The following is a 19956-nucleotide window of genomic DNA, read 5'->3' on the forward strand; positions in this document are numbered from 1 at the left end:
TTAATCTAGCTTTATAATGTATAACCAATTATACGTTTGTAAATAGAACTCACTTGTTTTCCAGCCTGCTAATACACATAAAATCTGAGTTATGTTTTTATTTAATGCAGTAATGTTTTTATATGATACTGCACTGTTTAATGTTTTTTGTCTCATTTTGTTATTTTACAGTTTTTTTTTCTTCTGATACTGTTCTTTGGTTAAACTATGTTTTGTTTGCTAGTAATTTAATGGCTTATTTTTATATAATTATTAGAATCAACATTTTAAAATGTACAGAAATTCCTATGTATGTTTTTCTACAGCTACAACTGCATGTTTTTATTCTATATAATTGCATCTGTTAACAAATCACTAAGATTAACTGTTATAAAGTTGCATTATATCCTCAAAAAATGGCCTCAGGTTTTTCTATGCTTTTAGAAATAAAATTATGAAACTACAGAATTTTTTTTAGCATTGACAATTGCTCAGAAATAATTCCTACTTAAGTTTCTTGCAGATTCTCATCATCTTTTTATGTTTTATAAGCAATCTGTTTGTTTCCTTTTTGTATAGAAATTAGGGGATGAAGTGATGCCATGCATGTAAAAAATAAGTAAAACTAAAAACTGTAACTTGGTTGTTCTGCCACTTTCCTATAGATAGCCCCTTGTAAAAAGCGGCATTGTTAATAGTTTGCATGTATTATTTCAGATATTTTCTACAGAATATATTTTTCTTAATGAAAATGGAGTTTAATTATTATTATAATTATTATTTTAGACAAGTTTTTCAAGGTGCAAACATTATGATTGTTCTAAGAGTAAGCTAAAAGGTCAGAGGTCATAATTTTAAATTGTGCACATGTTATAAATATGAGGTAAGATTTCTCTATTTGTTTTTTAAGGCGTTTTTCATCCCTAATGTGGGAAGTCCGATATATAGAACATAATACACGAACATTTAATGAGCCAGGAAGCCCAATTGTGAAGTCAGCTAAATTTGTGACTGATCTTCTTCTACATTTTATAAAGTGAGTTATATATTCATGCGTCAGTATAATAAATGCAATAAGTAATGACATGATTTTAAAAAAATAAAAATGTGTAATAATTTAAAGTATAAAGTGCTAAAATCATCTTTTATATAGGTGATATTGCCACATAAGCATAGTTCTTTTAAAGGAGCTAGAGAGATGGCTCAGAGATTAAGGGCACTGACTGTTGCTTCAGGGGTTCTGAGTTCCATTCCCAGCAACCACATGGCGAGTCACAACCATCTCTAGTGTGATATGATGCCCTCTTCTGGCAGAACACTGTATACATAATAAATAAATCTTGACAGAAAGAAGAAAAGCTTAGTCTAAAGAAGAAAATTTAAGCCAGGATTAATGGCTCATGCCTCTCATCCTAGCACTAGGGCTGTGTGCTTTGGTTTGTTTGTTTGTTTTGTTTTGTGTGAAAAATGAGTTGGTAGAATAGAGTGAAGTCAGTGGGCATTGCTGTACTTTTGGGTTGGACCAAATCATGAAGGCACTTTGCCAACCTAAGGAACTAAGCTTTGTAAACAATGTACCTTTATTGTGCTTGTTTGTGTCTGTGTGTCTGTGTTGGTATGAGAATGCCTGTCCCCTCAGAGAGCTGTCAGATCCCTTGTGCTGGAGTTAGAGGCAATTGTAAACTATCTGATGATGTCCATGCTGGAAACTGAACTCTGGTCCTTTGGAAGAATAGTATGCGCTCTTAACTAATGAGCCAGCTCTTCAACTTTTAGGAAGTAGGCTTCTAAAGTATGGGTACTTAAAATATTTAGATATTACCAAGTATTTTGATATGCATAGTTTCTTTTACATTATACCTCAAAATATTCACTTCACTATAATATCTTCTAGTGAAGATAAGACAGAAAGCATAGATAGCCATTACCTTGGATCAACAACCTTATGGCTTAGTGTATGGAAATGAGAAAAAGGAAAGAGCCAAACAGTGTGAGAATAGAATTCACAGTAGTGGACCAATAATTGATTTTTAAAGAGAAAGGGATAGTGAAAAATCTGAGAAGTCTTATGATTGTAAAAGCGGTATGTTGTTAAAATAAAGATAGAGAAAACAATATATGAGAGTAGGTTATGGAAGTTATATAGGGAAAGCCAGTTTTAGGGGATGGTATCAAAAGGAGAAAATTAAAGACAGTGTTTTATGTGATACTTTTTCACTTAAGATAGTAACAGGAACAGGGCATATAACTTTACCTTGAATATCAGAGAATAGATGATACCCAGGCACAGTGGTGTCCCAGGCACCTGAGCAAAAGTGATACATGAATCAAATGTATATGGGTAATATATTATTGTCAACAAATGGAAAAATTGTTTGGCTTAAAATTTAATCTTAAAATCTGGTATTAGGAAGAATTTCTTAAGACAAAACATAGCTCTGATTAGACATCAATATTTTCTTTTATTATTTAGGGATCAGACTTGTTATAACATAATTCCACTTTACAACTCAATGAAGAAGAGAGTTCTGTCTGACTCTGAGGTATGTAATGGACTTCACCATAGTTACTATAGTAATTAACACTGCATTTTATAGTGCATTAAATAAAATTTACAGGTAATAGTATTCTTGTTAAAGTTGTTATAAAATTGCTTTTGCCACTACTGTATTATTTTTACTGTCATATTTAGAGTTTACTTGATTGAAAATTTTGAATGGGGCATGATTTTGTTGAATCAGTCAAGTGCCATAGTGATAGGCATTATGAGATTTCCAAAGAGAGAAAAGAATAGCGACCAAGTGATGAAGTCTGTGATATTTCATGAATTCCATGTTTTGTTGCCTCAAAGGAAGAAGAGAAAGATGCTGATGTACCAGGAACGTCTACCCGAAAAAGGAAGGTAACAACTGTTAACATAAATTTTATCAGTTCAGCCTAGGGTGCCGATAACTGACAAGAGCCTGAAACTGCGAGCACTACTACGCCCAGCAGAATCTAAACTGATTCTAATATACTCATAAGCTAAAATAAACTACTCTAAACCTCATAACAAACATATATCCCAGGCACTTGCCAATCTGATCCTAGTACACTTCTTCCTCCTCCTCCTTTCAACTGTTCACTGTCCTCCTTCCACTATCAACTGTCAATCCCTGCCTCCTCCCCCTCTCCAGGAAGTCCCACCTTCCACTTCCTGTCCAGCCCAGTTGATTGGCTAAACAGCACTTTATTGACAGTTGTTACATCCACTTAAGACATTCCTCCACAAACAGCATTTTGGTTTTGATAGCTTCTATTTTTTTTTCCACAGTTTTTTTGATGTGTGAAAGTATACTAATATCTTAGTCTTTTATTCTTAGTGATATTAAAAGAAATTTAAGTGTTCAAATAATTTTCTAAGTATAAATATTTTTCTGAGAAAGGTTAGTATTTCAAATGACTTAAACATTTCTAATCTGAAAATCTGACATTCAGAATGCTCAAAAACTCTTTGAGCACCAAGACTCAAAAAGTTTCTCACTGTAGTTTCCAGATTTTGACTATTATTCTTCAGTGTTAAGTCTGTGCAAATATTGCAAAACAAAAAAACTTCAAATAGAAACACTTCTCCTGCCAAGCTTTTCAGTTCAGGAATGCTCAATCTATGCTTGATCACCTAAGATTGTACTAAAGGCACAAATTGGCTTAGTCAGTGAATAGGGTGCTTGTTTTGTAGGCATCAGGACCCAAATAAAAATTCAGATGTTCAGCTCAGTGTAATCACAGTGCTGGAAAGGGGAAGACAGGAGGTGCCTTGGCGCTTGCTTGCCAGTGAGCCCAGTAACTCTGTGAGGTACCCTGAACAAGCAAGATTTTCAGTGGTTAAGAGAGCTTATGGTCCCAGCCCCATGTTGGGCGGTTAATAGCTACTTTAGCTTCAGGGCATGTTCTGATGCCTCTTAACTTTTGCAGGCACCTTCTCTTACTTGCACATACTCACGTGTACATAATTAAAAATAAAATCAATCTATGAGCACGGTGACAGACCTGTAATCTCAGCACTAATGAAGCAGATCTCTGAGTTTGAGGCCAGCCTGGTCTAAAGTAGTAAGTTAGGCCAGCCAGGGCTATGTAGAGAGTGACTGTCTTAGATAGATAGGTAGATACATAGATAGATACATAGATACATAGATAATGGATGGATATAAATTAATACTTTAAAATAAAACCAAAGTTCTGAGGAATGGTACCAGATGTGTCACATAGGTGTCACATATGGGCACAAGCACGCACACAACACTAGTAAGTGTATGAATGAATGAACAAATGAGTAAGTTGTGTTGCATAATAGCTTCTAACATACTTGTGTGTTTTTATTTCAGGATCATCAACCTAAAAGAAGGTTACGCAACAGAGCTCAGTCTTACGATATTCAAGCATGGAAGAAACAGTGTCAAGAATTATTAAATCTGATATTTCAATGTGAAGATTCAGAGCCTTTTCGACAGCCAGTAGATCTTCTTGAATATCCAGTATGTATTTCTAAGATTGCTTTGGAACAACTGTTTTTATTACTGTGCTTCATTTCCTCATTAGTTCATCCATGTGCTCAATGCCTGTACAGTTACAAAAAGCTCTTCAATTGGCAAATGTGGTGAAGTGGAAAGAGATCTAAAATACGCCTCTAAAGAACTGGCCTAATGCTTCTAGCTGTTCTCTTGCCGGTTTTGTAACTTAGAGGAAGCCACTTAGTTTTCACATATGATGTAATTTTTACTAACTACGCTTAGTGGTTTACTTTCAATTGATGTCTTAAATACCAAGACCAAAAGCAACCTTGGGAGGATAGGGTTTATTTGACTTACAGATTAGTATCCAACAGTAAGTGGAGCTGGGGCAGAAACTGAAGCAGAAACTATGGAGGAATGCTTATTGGCCTGGTCAGCTACCTTTCTTATACAACCTAGGACCATCTGCACAGGGTTAGCACCATAGAGGGTTGGGATTCCTCATCATGCATTAACCAAGAAAACATCCCCTTCAACTCTTAACTACATGCCAGTGTGATGGAAGCAATTCCTTAGCTGACTTACATCTTCTCAGATAACTCTACCTTGTGTGAAGTTGACCAAAATAAATACATGAATAATAATGATGATGATGATGATGATGATAATAATAATAATAATAGTAGTAGTAGTAATAGTAATAATAATAAAATTACCAGCACAAACTCTTTTCTTCTCCATATTAATTCTAAGAGCTTACACCTGTTATCTAGAAAGCAAAAATAATGAAACCTATTTTTCTCATGGAGTCATGATGATGAAATGAAAATACATAAGTAATTTTTTAATAATGAAACACTCACTACATGGAAATAATCAGTTTAAATTATTGTGTATATGTCATGGCTGGTTGATACCCATGGGAGGCTTGCCCTTTTCAGAAGAGAAACAGAAAGAATGGATTTGAGGTTGTTGTGATGGGAATGTGAAAAAACAAGACAAAAAGACCAGCACTATAAGAAATCTTGTATGATTTTGGTAATTTCAGTGTATGAATGTTAACAAATAAGTAGTTAAAAGTGTTGAGATTATGATACAGCTACTCATTATTGCATACAGACATAGAGATGTCAATTTAGGTTAATTCTTCTAGTTAGGATTTCAAGAGTGTACTGTTTATAATGCATCACAACCTAAATATGGTTTCACCTAACTTCATTATTTGTTTTTATATAGGCATTTTGATTTGAAATTATGATATAGACAAGTATTATTTGATACCATAAAATATATATCTTTTTTAATTTCAAGAACCAGAAGTAGACTCATTAAATGTGCAAGGAAAATATTTAGCTCTAACAGTTGAATAACTTGGGTTAGTCTGCAACTCACCTTCCCAGAATTCCAGAACTTGGTTTGTGCTGTATACAGTACTCAGATTTTCAGAAGCTCGGCTTTCCTTTGTTTCCTACAAATTCATTGTAGTTTTAAAAATGGATTTAAATTTTGCTTGTCCTATTAGTTGTTTGTGTTTTAAGCCTTAATATTTTTATTATAGGGATATAAATGTTAGCCTTGTACAGAAATAAATGAGGCTTTGAGCCATGCTTAGTAAAGAATTTAGACCCAAGAACCCAGTCTAAACCAACTGAGGGAGAGTTGCAACCTGATTAAAAATCTAGAATAATCCATTCCACGATAAATGTGATTCTTAGCTTTAGTGTTAGAGAGACATCTCCTTTAAGCATATGCTACTCAAAACCTATTCATGTAGCACATAGAAAGATGAAGAAAATGGTAAAGACAATCAGCAAATGGGAAAAAAGTAAAAACTAATATTGATTGAAATCATTAAGAAAGTGTGTTTCTAACTGTGATAAAATCAGTGTCGGAACGTCTCTCAGGTAGATCAAACTGGCCTAGAACTCATAGTCCTTTTGCCTTTGCCTTACAAGTACTGGATTATTAGCATATAGTACTTCCAAATCAGGCTGTGTTCTACTCTTGTACACAGTAGATCACATAAGTGTGTGGTAGTTAAAAATATAACCTCAGTGAAAACGAATACAAAAGGGTATCAGCATTTGTGGGATACACAAATGTAGGGGTATAAGGTGTAGGGAATATTTAAACTGGTGTATATAACTTATATCAGAACTCTAGAAATCAATATGGTGTGCTCAGGTCTCAGTATGAAAAGGGAAGAGTAAAGCAAAAGGAAGCAGGAGTAAAATAACCAAAGGCTGAAATCAGTGCTTTTGAACAGGTGCAGTATACTCAGTAGTACTAAATTACTTGTCTTACACTGCATCGACCATTAGCTCTCATTTTACCTCTGTTTTCTTCATCATGTTTACTTACCTTTTATCCAGTTCTCTTCTATAGTTCTATTTTCCCTTACACAAAAGAATGTAAGCTTTTTGACATCAACTTATATTTACTATTTTTGTTGATTATAAAATATTCTTACATTCTGAAACTTGAAATTACTGGAACTTATGTCTTGGGGAGTTTGAGATTTATTTTTGTCCTATGTATGTGTGTACCACATGTGTGACTAGTGCTTGCAGAGTTCAGAAGAGGGCATTGGATCCCTTGAACTCAAAAGACGGTCATGAGCCACCATGTGGGTGGTGAAAACTGAGCCCTGATCCTCTGTAGGAGCAACAAGTGCTCTTATCTACTGAGCCATCTCTCCAGCCCCACCGTGATTATTTTTTCTCATTTTATGGTGTTTCAGTCAGTTTATTCATTAGATTTATAGGTAGGCTGAAGTTTTTAGGAATTGATTGTTCTGTTTTCACAAATGATGGGCAATATTTCTGTCACTTATCTTAAAAATCCTGTGAATTCCTGTACTGTAAAATGATGCTTTGCTAATAGTAATAATACTACCTGTTCCCTTTTATCCTAGGACTATAGAGACATCATTGACACTCCAATGGACTTTGCTACTGTCAGAGAAACTCTAGAGGCTGGGAATTATGAGTCACCAATGGAGCTGTGTAAAGATGTCAGGCTCATTTTTAGTAATTCTAAAGCATATACACCAAGCAAAAGATCAAGGGTATATCATCAAATTGTTTTATTTTGCTAAAAGAATGTCAAATCTTTAAATGTTTTTACTTAAAACTTTGAACAAAATTAACTGGCTTTTATGTTGTCATTATTAATGATGACCTGCTACTTTCTACTGTGGGGTATATGTGTTTGTTTCAAACAGTGATATCATTTAAACATTGATGTCAGTTCAGGAATAGTTATCTTTTTAAAGGTAGTGCGATTGTCTTGTTAAATACTAGAAGAGCCTTCTGGGCCTAACTTGTACCTTTCTGCTTTACTAGTTCCATGTGAATGGGTAATAGAAACAATTGAGAATGACTAAAAGTTCAGTTTGCCACTTACCTTTGTTTGGTCAGAACACAGCTTCACAAAGTACAACCATGAAGAGATCATATTGATGATAGACCTAGCAAAGAAACTTGTTTCCAGCCCTTTTGAGGTAGTTTTGAGTATGGTAGAGTTCATGATATGGAATTTTGCTTTCAAAATGAGAATCATTTCTGTTAAAAATCTCAAGTAATGTCTAATCTAAATTTAAAATAGTTAATTGTAAAAAAAATTCTTTAGGTTATTTTCCATCAGAAGAGATTGAAAAATTAAATACAAACAAGTTTTTAAATTCTTGAAAATTTTACTAGAAAAATATTTAAATTACAGTATTTACGAAATAGACCTTTCCTTTTGAAAAGTATTTACCCCATTTTGTGGATATTTTTTTCTCTCTGTAGATTTACAGCATGAGTTTACGCCTGTCTGCTTTCTTTGAAGAACATATTAGTTCAGTTTTGTCAGATTATAAATCTGCTCTTCGTTTTCATAAAAGAAATACCATAACCAAAAGGAGGAAGAAACGAAACAGAAGTAGCTCCCTTTCCAGCAGTGCTGCATCAAGGTACTTAGTTCCTTTTACATGACTTACTTACTAATCTATAACTTTGTCATCTAAATGGTAGAACTTGGTGGTTTTTAATGTTTCCTTTACTATTCCCTATATTGCAGAATGATATATTTGACATGCAAGTTCCTATGATGTGGAGGATTTTTAATCTTTTAAACTAAAGCTTTTCTAGTGTAAGTGCTTAAATTCAAACTGCTAAATCTATACAGTAAAACAGCATTTTTAGGATAGTGTTGGCATCATGCTTTCTGTCATATAACTGTAGCATTTACGATGATCCTTCACTAAATATTCACTTTCAAAGGCTCACAACCATATGAAATCCACTACAAATCTCATATTTTAACATATTCATAATAGTACAAATGTCAAATTCAACTATATTAAAAACTTGTAAATAAAAATGGAGAGTTGTTAGGAATGACTAACAATGTGATCTAATCTTGTTTACAGCCCTGAAAGGAAAAGACGGACCTTAAAACCCCAGCTGAAGTCAGAAACATCTACCTCTCCATTTTCTATACCTACGCGATCAGTACTGCCCAGGCATAATGCTGCTCAGATGAATGGTAAACCAGAGTCCAATTCTGTGGTTCGAACCAGGAGCAACCGAGTGGCTGTGGATCCAGTTGTAACTGAGCAGCCATCTACATCATCAGCCACAAAAGCTTTTACTTCAAAAACTAACACATCTGCCATGCCAGGAAAAACAAGTAAGACTTAGTCACAGTTTCTGCAGCACAGTGTGATTTTTTTTTTTTTTAAGCTTTTGATATTTTTGTGAGTTTTAGTTCTTACTTGAAGTTGCTGTTTTTGCTTTCTTTATTGTTTTTTCTCGTTTTGAAAGTTGGGTTTTTAAATAAGAAAAAAAATTGAGGTTTAGGGTTTTTTGTTTGTTTCTTTGTTTTATTTTGTTTTTGTAGAGCAAAATAACAATGAACTGATATAGACTGCACAAATGTAAACCTGATGCTTGCTAACAATTTGATGAGACTTGGCCTTTATAATCTTGAGCAGAGAAGAAAACTTCTATAGGGCTACACTTGCTAACATTTTCTTATATCCTTTTCTTAATAGAGGGTAGATCCCTGGGCTTGTCTAATATGAATGAGGCCCTGGGTTTAATTCCAGCACTATAGAAAAGAAAGTGTTTGTAAGGAAGCTTCAATTATAACTCATTTTTCTTCTTCTGGCTAATTGAGGCAGTTCAGATTAGTAGCACTCCCAGACTTTTGCTTATCTTTGAATTCAACAAGTCTTAGCTTCTAATCTTTTTACATTTGTGTTTTAGTACTAGAAAACTCTGTGAAGCATTCCAAAGCCCTGAGTACGCTTTCAGGCCCTGATCAACCCACATTTGGCCATGGTACAAGGAATAATTCTGCAAAAGAAAACATGGAAAAGGAAAAGCCTGTCAAGCGTAAAATGAAGTCTTCTGTCCTCCCAAAAGTATCCACACTTCCCAAGTCATCAGGTATCATTGACCAAGGTAAACTGTTCTATCTGGCTGTGGTGGTGCGTGGCTGTTCAGTGCAGAGACTGAGACAGGGAGATCACAGGTCTAAGGCCAAGCCAGTGAAATAAGTGCCTTTCCTCAAAAATGTTACCTGAATGTTTTATAGAAGTTGGCCTTTATTTTTTCTTTTTTGGTAGGTGACAATTTAGTAGTTACAATGTGTAATCTGATAAATTTAGTAACATCCAACTTTGTATTAAAAGCTAAATATTCACTAAAAATTTAAAGATAAAAAGCTATAGAATTAAAAGCATAGTCTAGAATTAAAGGCTTTGAATGTTGTAAACTAGTTTCTAGCTTCCTTTTTACAAACCTGAACAAAGGCATCTTCTAAATTGATTTTGTTAACCCAGTGTGGCATAATTTACATTTCTAGAATAAATATATAAACTGTTGATAGACCATAGGCCACAAAATAAAATACATTGACCTTTACTAAAGGGTAACTTACTGGTTTTTAACTTTTGCTTCCTTACACTTTGAATTCCAAAGCCTTTGGAGTATAGTTTATTTGTTGTTGTAAAGGCTTTATGTTTGAAAGATGGGGAAAAGTTTCATTACCACATTACTAGGATAGCCTAGTAATAAGCAATTTTTATTAAAACTTCCCAAAAATGTTTCTTAGACATTTCTTATCTAATATTCTTACCAGAAACCTCACTCAAGTTTTTCTTGGCTAAAGTGGCCTCATTCATTTTAGAAGCATTGTATTTTACCCACCTACGAAGACTAAACCTTGGGTGTCAACCTAGCATCCAAATCTATTCAACACTTTAGATTTCTTTTGTCTTGTGTTTGTCTCTAATGTCACTTAAACCCGTTCTCCTTTCCACGGATATAACTCAAGCCTTATCTTAATTCCCTAACTATTGGTCCATTCACTTTTCAGTCCTTCCCAGTCTGTCCTGCCTCTGATGGCCTCGCTCCTTTGGTCTCCCGTATCCTTATCCTCCCGCCTCCTTAGATTCCCTTTCCTCTCCCTCCCCTCCCTTGTTTTACCTCATCCTTATTCCTTCTTTGGCTGGTCTTCCCTTCTCCCTCACCCCCTCTCTTTCCTATTTTGTCTCATGTTACCTTTTTAACTCTTAAAATACCATCTCAGGAATCCTTAAAAACATTTTTTTATTTTATAGGTCTGGGTGTTTTGCCTATATGTATGTCTATGAAATACATGCATACAGTGCCCATGATAGTTAAAAGGAGTCGAATCCCCTGGAATTGGAGTTAGAAATGGATGTAAACTACCTTGTGGGTGCTGGGAATCAAACCTCAGGCTCTCTGAAAGACAAATAACCGTTTTTAACATGTGAGCAAATGACTTTGATCATCACAGTTTTGCACTTATTATTTTTGTTGTTGTTGTGTTGTTGTTGAAATCTCATATATTTCTACAATGCATTTTGGTCATAGTCATTACTTTCCCCATGAAGCCCCACTATTGCTCTCCATGCCTCTTTCCAGTCTCTATATTCTCCTGTTTGGTTATTAGTGCCCAAAATCCAATTAATAGGTTAGTATCCAAATTGGTAATTTGGTTATTAATGCCCTAAGTCCATTATTCACATGGATTTGGGGCCACCTCCTAAGGTACAGACCATACACTAGCAGCCACACCTTCAATGGAAGTGATTGATCTTCCCTCCCCAGCCCTTAACTGCCAGTAGTTACTTTTCCAGGCATGGAGTCTCAGGATCCCCTACCCCATTCATGTTGATATTTTGGCTGGCTTTATCTTGTGTTGATAACCACAACTGCTGTGAGTTGATGTATACATCAACCACATCATATCCGTAAGTTAGTGTTTCACCACTCTCTTCCCCTTCTTCCAGCCCCTAGGATTGTTTTTGCCCCATCTTCTATCTTGCATGAGCAGAGATTGGTATTGGTGATTTGCCCACAGCTATACATTAAACTTTGACTAGCTAAGACTCTCAGCATTTACCCACTGAAGAGAGCTGCTTCTCCAACCAAAGCTTAGAGTAACATAATTCTATAGATATAAATGTAAATATTTAGTCGAATGCCATTTGCCAGTATGGCCATCTAGCAAAAACTCACAACATCCTGTACTCCCTCCTACGGTGTGCAGTCTCCTAAGTTTTGGGCTTTTTGACCAGGTTTACAGTAGCAAGCATGACCTCTGTCTTTGGTGCAGGCCTCATACTCATTTAGAATTGGTTGGTTACCCCGTAAGTGACATGGCACTATTGCACCAGTGAACATGTGTTGCCTGGCAGGTTGTACATATAGGCTCCAGCTCTACATGAGACAGTTGTATTCTCTTCCCCTGCAGGCTGCATAGCACCTTTTGGCATTATCTAAGAATAGGCAGCAGGGAGAGAGTTTGGGGATCGACTGAGGTTTATTTCCTATACCCAATGTAAGGAATGACTTCGTCAGTCGGGTCTTAACATCTAGTTGTGGAGGACAATCAAGGTCAATGGGAAATAGCTTATGTTGTTTTAGGTGTTTCTTGGGCCTACCTTACTAGTAACTCAGAGAATATATTCTGAGCCTAACACTGAGAATTTTATTCAACCCATATGCTTTGGAAGCAGCAGTAGCCACCCATGCAAGGTTTTGATCAGTTTCTTCTTTTTTAAATAAGACTTTAAAATTAGCTTACAAAGTAGTAGATTTCCAAAAGGCTTTTACATATATCTTCAGTTTGGAACTAACCTATCCCCAACCTCTCCTGAGTCCTCCTATGTCCACTTATGCATTTAATTCCAGGTAGTGTTCCCCTACCTCTTCTGTCATGGGGCTTGGGTTCTCTTCCCTTCAATTAATTTTTCTTCTTACCTTTCTGACTAATTTTGGTTTGAACTTCATTTTGTCACATAGTATAATACTAAGTATTGTTTCCTAACTCTACTTGGCCGAAACACATTTTTCTATCACTTTACCCCAAAATGGAACCTGTTTTCTAACCTAGTCTGTTAGCCTTTGTTTTTATTTTTGTTTTTGTTTTTCTTTTTAATTAGGAAGTTGAGGTATTGATATTCAGAGTTACTATTCAAAGTTTTGTCTATATTATCATTTCGTTGCTTGTTTGGTCTTCTCTTGGACCTTTTTATTTATTTATTTATTTTTAATTGTCCTTCTGTGGCCCATTGAGTTGCTTTACCTTTCTCTTTATTTCTACATATTCTTTCTTTTCGGTTTGGTGTTCAGTTGGGCCTTTTAAACCTGAATAAAGCATCTCTTCTTTTAGGTTTGGAAGTTTTTCTTTTGTCGTTTTCTGGAAAGTTTAGCATGGTGTTAACTATATTTCTTCTATGCCCATAATTCAAATGTCATATCTTTTTACAATATCTCAAAAGAAGAAAGAAAGAAAAGAGTTCTGATATGTGTGTGTAATTGACCTTTGTTGAATGATTCGATTTCTCTTTTCATATCTTAGTGCTTTTATCAGCAGTCTTTATGGAAAGCAAAGGGCACACAGACGTCACACAGTTTGTTTGGTAGAAGTACTTTGCTACTTTATGCACATTCTCACATTTCTCTACCTTACTGTCAACTCATAGTTGCCGTTGTAAAACAGCTAAACTAAAGAAAACCATTTGTGGGAAGTTAGCATTTTTTCTCTCTTTGCTCTGACTTGTTGGATTTCTTGGCTTTGTAGCATTGAATTTTTTAATATTACCATACAATGGTCTTCTATTTTGTACTTAACCTTCTCTTTCTGTCTTCATTAAGAATCTTTTTCCAGGGGCCAGTAAGATGGGTCAGCAGGTAACTGTCCTTGCCCTACAAATCTGGTGATCTCATTTTCATGTTCAGAACCTATGTGACAGTAGGAGAGATCTCCCTTCCAAGAGTTACCTCTGACTTCACAGATACATGGTGACACATGTGCTGCTCACACATAGACATCATCAACATCTGAGTGCACACAATAATTTTTTTTAAGATAAAAATTATGTAGGTAACAACTGTAGAAATTTATCAGTTCTCTTACTCATTTTAGTAGAACTTCTGTCTCCTCCTCCTTCCTCTTCTTCTTCCTCCTCCTTCCCTTTCACTTCTTTTTTTCTCCTCCTCCTCCTCCTTCTCATCCTCCTCGTCCTCCTCCTACTCCTTTCATTATATAGAAGTATACTAGTGTTCTTACTAACTAGTTGAGGGCTATACAGCAACAACAACAAAAAAAGCCATTACATGTTAGATGTACTGTTTTTTCTTTTCAGGAGACTGTAAGAACAATGTTATTATACCAGGAACCATTCAAGTAAATGGCCATGGAGGACAGCCGTCAAAACTTGTGAAGAGAGGACCTGGGAGGAAACCTAAGGTAGAACTTAACTCCAGTAGTGGAGAAGTTACACACAAGAAAAGAGGTAGAAAGCCCAAGAAACTTCAGTGTGCAAAGCAAGAAAACTCTGAGCAGAATGACGTGCATCCTGTCAGGGGTGACGTAGTTCCTTCTTCAACTTGCAACTTTCTTTCTGAAACAAATGTTGTTAAGGAGGATTTTTTACAGAAAAAGAGTCGTGGAGGCAGAAAACCCAAAAGGAAGATGAAAACGCAAAACCTAGATTCAGAACTCATAGTTCCTACAAATGTTAAAGTGTTAAGGAGAAGTAACCGGAAAAAGACAGATGATCCTATAGATGAGGAAGAGGAGTTTGAAGACCTCAAAGGCTCTGAACCTCACATGAGAACTAGAAACCAAGGTCGAAGGACAGCTTTCTATAATGAGGATGACTCAGAAGAGGAGCAGAGGCAGCTCTTGTTCGAAGACACCTCTTTAACTTTTGGGACTTCTAGTAGAGGACGAGTCCGAAAATTGACTGAAAAAGCAAAGGCTAATTTAATTGGTTGGTAACTTGAAACAAAATATTGTACTCAAAATCTATAAAGCAGGTACAGTTAAGGAGTACGTAGAACTACAGTTTCTGCTTCCTGGCTGCTATTATGGATTAGGGAATGTTACAATTTGACTTGTGGGGGTGCGGGGAAGGAAAAACAAACACACAAATTTAGAAGATAATTTACTTCTTTGAATGGAAAAAAATCTATATACATATATATTTCAAATGTTTGCTATTTATTGCCCTTAGGTAGGTTACTTGTTTCCACATTTCATTTCACCCACTATTTTAAATTGAAGACTTGTTACAAATTCCCGATTTATTTATGGAAGAAAATCTCTGCTACACTCTAAAGAAGCATAGTATTCCTAGTGATAGAATGTTTCCTGTTAAATTGAGTTATTTTTGACCAATTAAGGTACATTTTTAGTGATAACAGAAGTCATGCCCCTAGGAAGAAAGATGTTACACAGAGTAGCAGTACATTAAGAAGCGTTTCCTCTAAAGGTAATTCTATAAAGTTCCCACCGTTAGTTATCCTGGAAAGGGTTGTTAGTTGTACTGTGTTCAACTGCAAAAGATCTAGAGGAAGCTTTTGTTTAACTTCATTTCTGCCAAACTTAGGAGAAAATGTATTGATACAAAGGAAACATATCCACATTGGAGAACACTTGACTGTCTAATTTTTCAGACCCGGATTCTTGTATCAGTCACTCTATCTCTGTTTATTGTGCCAAAGACTGAGAATCAGTGCAGTGAGAAGCCTGTGTTTGACTGTCAGGACATCATACACTTTTCAATACTGGGAAAGCTATATATTCTAAAGAGCAAGTTATTACAGAATTATGCTGAGTTGTATCTTTTTTTGGAACTAAGAGTAGGAAAATAATGCACTGGTGGGTCCTTTGACAGAGATATCTTAGAGAAAATGTTTTAAGTGGTTAAAGGATTCAAGGAAAATACAGAAAAAAGTATGGAATTTGATGTTTACTTGATCTGGATTAATGTCATTTTTTAAACTTCAGACATATCCAATAGGCTAAAATGACTTAAAAAGAACCATGTCTGTGTGCGTGTATATTGATAAATGGGTGTCATTGAATATATATACAAACGCATACTTAAGTACTATTACCCAGGTATAAATTCTTTTTTCAGGATTTTTTTAGGTAGTAGTAGAATAAAAATAATTTTAAAATGTCATACTTTATAGTTTAATTTTAAGGAAAAGATTGGTTATTTTCAATTATTAAAAGTTAAAAATAGGCCAAATCACTTTTTATGCAATCATGTTTTATACAGTGGTCTCATTGCACATTGTGTTCTTTCTGCACTTTTTATGGTATCCTTATCACGCTCAATATACACTCTAAAGAGAAACTCCCATTTAATGATTGTGCCTTGTAGTCTATTATTTTTTGCATCATTAGTAAAATTAAGTTGTCTATTGTAAATGATAACTATATGACTTAGGAGAATGTATTACTATATGTACTGCTATGGGAAAGGAAAGCAGTTATTTATTTGTTTATGGTACATTAGTTATTTTATACCTTGAAAACCAACATAAATGCCATTTCTATTGTTTAAAATTACTTTTTTCTTAAGTTTTAAGAATGTAGTATTTTCTGAGGACTAATATGGTACAAAAATGTATCCAAAATTTTCAGATACTACATTTTTAAAAAGCCAGGATGGGGAATATATTTATCAGCATGACCCTGATGTAGAGAATAAAGTCTTTAATTGAATCTTGGCAAAATATGTAATTAGATTATATAATTATTTCCTTGTTTCCAATAAGGATAAATGTTAACTGTCATTTAGCTGTCTTGAAGAAGAATGAAAAGTGATGCATTTGGGCTTTTTAGATCATTTGTACCGAAATTTGTACAGAAACTCTCCAATGACACTAAGTGAACCATTTTCCAGATCTTGACTGGATTGCTGTGATTTTACAGTTGAAAAATAATTTCAAATTTTTTAGGTTTTTTTGTACATTTATTTTTTTCTAACAAATATATTGAACTATATGATTAAAATTAAGTAGTTAACTCTTCATAATGCAGAAATGGATGATGACATGTTATATTAAAAAAGGAGTAAACTTTACCATTACTGAAAATGAAAGTGTGTATGTTGGAAATTTAAGTCAGTAATTAGTTGGTTTTGAAGGGAATCTATTTGAAAAATGTAATTTCCTGATGTTATCTGCGTTGTACTAGAAAAATAGACTAAAATCCATTTTTATTTTAAAAAACGTAGTTGTAAGGTGTGTTCAACATAAGGAAGCGCGCACAGTCTTAGTATGGAGGACCTCTAGAATGGTGCACGATTAGTTCCAACCTCTGAGCAGTGAAATAAGTATTTCCATCTTTCCTGTAACAAAGGAATATATTATTTCTGTTTTAAGACACTGTATATTTATGATCACATTTGGACATTTTTAGAATACTGGTTTCTTAGTAAAGCAAAATGACTTGGATCACATTTGTAACTGAAAACTTAAGATATATATAATATCAGATACAGATTTTATATTTTTATAATTTAGCTTCTGTACATTGCAAAAGTTGAATTATGAAATTTAAGTCATCTTCTTTGGGATTGTTTTTTACTGCTTGGAAAAGTCCCCTCTTTGAGACAGTAAAAACCTGTGTGTACTGTTTATAGACTAGAAGGAATGGTTGGCGCTTGTCTTAGGTAAGCAATAAGAAGTTTACTGAAATTTTCAGAAACAAAATTTATTACATGCATGGAACAGAGATATCAGTTTTCAGGCTGAGCTTAGTGGTTCATGCCTATATCCCCAGCATTTATGAGGTGGAGGCAGGAACATCAAGAGTTTAACGTTACCTTTAGCTGCAAACCAATTTCAAGACTAAGACTACAACAGCAGCAACACCAAAAAAAAAAAAAGTTATATTTCTAATATTCACCATATTGTTTTCTTATGTTATTCTGACTTCACAATGCCTGAGTTTAATAGAATTTTAATTGTCACAGGGTAGTTTAAAGACTTAGTCTAATTAAATCTACCAGCCTTTGGAAGTAGAAATGTAGCTTCTTAAAGTTTCACCCCTCATAATCTTCTCTAGAGCAGTCTTTGTCTTCTGCAGATAAGTATAAACTGAAGATTAAGGGCCTTATTTTCATTGTTGTTATTGCATTGTCCCACTCTACTGTACGGGCTCTCTGGGTTACTACAGAACTGTCTTACTTGGATTAGAAAACTCGGAGCATTTGATAGGTGGTTAGGCCACCCTGGAGACACAGGATTGGCTCCATGCAGTTGCACTTGGTGATTAATGAGATAAGACAGTGAACAGCAAACACTTTTATACCACATCATCCGTAACAGAACTGGTTTTTAGTTGTAGCATAGTAGCTTAGTCAGACCCTGCATGATATTAGCTGCATTTACATGAGTGGTTTCCATTGACAGTTTTAATTTTGACATTCCATTTTATACATCCATAGCTATCTCACCTTTTTTCAAAAGGTGAAAGTAAGTGGTTTTAATCTATCTAAAGACAACAGACTGAGTTAGTATTTTGTTCACCGGAATCTTTTTTGAATAGGTTGAAAGGACCAAGATATTTGAATGATTAAAGGGCTATTATCAATGTTCATTCTATATGCAGGAGGTATAGTATTTTAAAAGTGAAAAGGGTGAGGAAGATTACTTTTGTCTAGAATGCATTACTCCCATTTTATCCGGAAGATAAACAATAGTAGCTTAATTAGGTGATAAGTTGTCTTGTGTTAAAAATTGGAAAAAGACACCTTTTGTTCCTATCCAAAAAAAAAAAAGTGAAGACTTTCCCTAGTTCCCCTGATTTCTAGGTGACTTGAACTAAAATTAATGCATTTACTAAGAAACTATTTTGTTTTTAATTATACTCACCAATAAATAAAAGTCATCTTAAGTTATGTACAGTACCCCAGGAAGAGGTCAGATTGAGTCAGAAGACATTAAGTACCACTTTGAGCGCTTTGGAGATAAACTCGCACACAGTACAATGAGTAGACTATCTGAGCTATAAATATATTTTTTAGTTCCAAAAGCTCTGTTTTGAAATACTTTTTTAATGCAGATAAAAATATCAGGAAATTAACCTTATATGGCACAAACCAAATACATAGTAGTATATGGATGAGTTTCTACATTTAAAGAGCTAAGAAGATAGGTTCAGGACTGTATTATAGTACATGCACTTACAAGGCAGATGCACACACATGCTGATTACTTCCAGAATGTGTGTGTGTTGATTTATCACAACAGTAAATTAAAAAATAAGATACAATGTTACATTTTTAGACCATATTGAAACTGCAAGAAGAGACAGGTCTTAAAGAGTTATTAAGAAAACTACTAAATCCCACCACGGGATATTTAGATGTGTAGAACATAGCTCAATTTTTCAAAAGCAACTGACCTAAAGGGTTAAAGTTGTAACTGACACATTTCAAATTAAAATTATGTTTATTTTGTACAGAAAGCAATGTTAAACACAAGCAAATCTGTTGTATGTAATAAGTGACAGAGTTTTTAAAATTATTTAGCTTTATTGATGTTTTTGTTTTATTTCTTCTAAACCTGGAGTATCATGTCATAAACGGCAGTCTTGCACCACAGTAGCAGGCCCTTTCTTTTTGTACATATTGATTGGACCTTTCTTTACTGTTACGTGGACACTTTCTATGTTAGTTTTGATGCATAATTCTTGGAATCCTTTTATACAAACTACTAGAATGTATGTGTAAGAATTCCTGTCCCTGCAATGTAGTAACTATAAACTTATTTTTAAATAAATAGAAAACTTGTTTTTCTAAGCGACTTTGTAGAGCCTCATGATTTCTTTGCTTTTTTTGTTTTGTTTTGGTTACTTTTGAACAACATAAAGCACTTGGTACATACTCAGCAACTTACCAAAGCAATTGTGATGTAGAAGCCATTATGTAAGCTCAGGTTCATTAGAGGTCCCATTTTTCTGTCTTTTTGTGAAATGTTAAAATCACTATCAAAGTTTTCAAACACCTAATGTAATTCCAGAGTGACTTAAGGTAAAAATAAACACTCCTTTGCCTTTCTGTGTGTCCATTTAGAACAGTCTGATTAGCTTGTATGTAAGTTACTGCATTGGTGATAATTAAGTATTATGATAGTTTTATGACTGCTACATTTCAAGGACA

At 34.5% G+C, this 19956-nt stretch overlaps 1 protein-coding gene across 3 annotated transcripts in view; it reads left to right on the forward strand.

Annotated features, from left to right (window-relative positions):
• Positions 1 to 19596, forward strand: part of PHIP (PHIP subunit of CUL4-Ring ligase complex) — a 114365-nt gene extending 94769 nt beyond the window's left edge. For 2 of the 3 annotated variants that reach the window (XM_084752381.1, XM_084752380.1), the window contains exons 32-40: positions 890 to 1015; positions 2453 to 2522; positions 2831 to 2881; positions 4344 to 4493; positions 7384 to 7536; positions 8261 to 8424; positions 8884 to 9143; positions 9722 to 9919; positions 14137 to 19596. In XM_084752381.1, coding sequence (XP_084608507.1) covers positions 890 to 1015; positions 2453 to 2522; positions 2831 to 2881; positions 4344 to 4493; positions 7384 to 7536; positions 8261 to 8424; positions 8884 to 9143; positions 9722 to 9919; positions 14137 to 14774 — 1810 coding nt within the window. In that variant the 3' untranslated portion in view covers positions 14775 to 19596. The remainder of the gene's footprint in view (positions 1 to 889; positions 1016 to 2452; positions 2523 to 2830; positions 2882 to 4343; positions 4494 to 7383; positions 7537 to 8260; positions 8425 to 8883; positions 9144 to 9721; positions 9920 to 14136) is intronic. The other variant, XM_084752382.1, reaches the window with a different exon arrangement.
• The last annotated feature ends 360 nt before the right edge of the window (positions 19597 to 19956 follow it).

This window comes from Acomys minous, assembly GCF_964271855.1.
Source record: "Acomys minous genome assembly, chromosome: 13".
In the NCBI taxonomy this organism is placed as follows: domain Eukaryota; kingdom Metazoa; phylum Chordata; class Mammalia; order Rodentia; family Muridae; genus Acomys; species Acomys minous.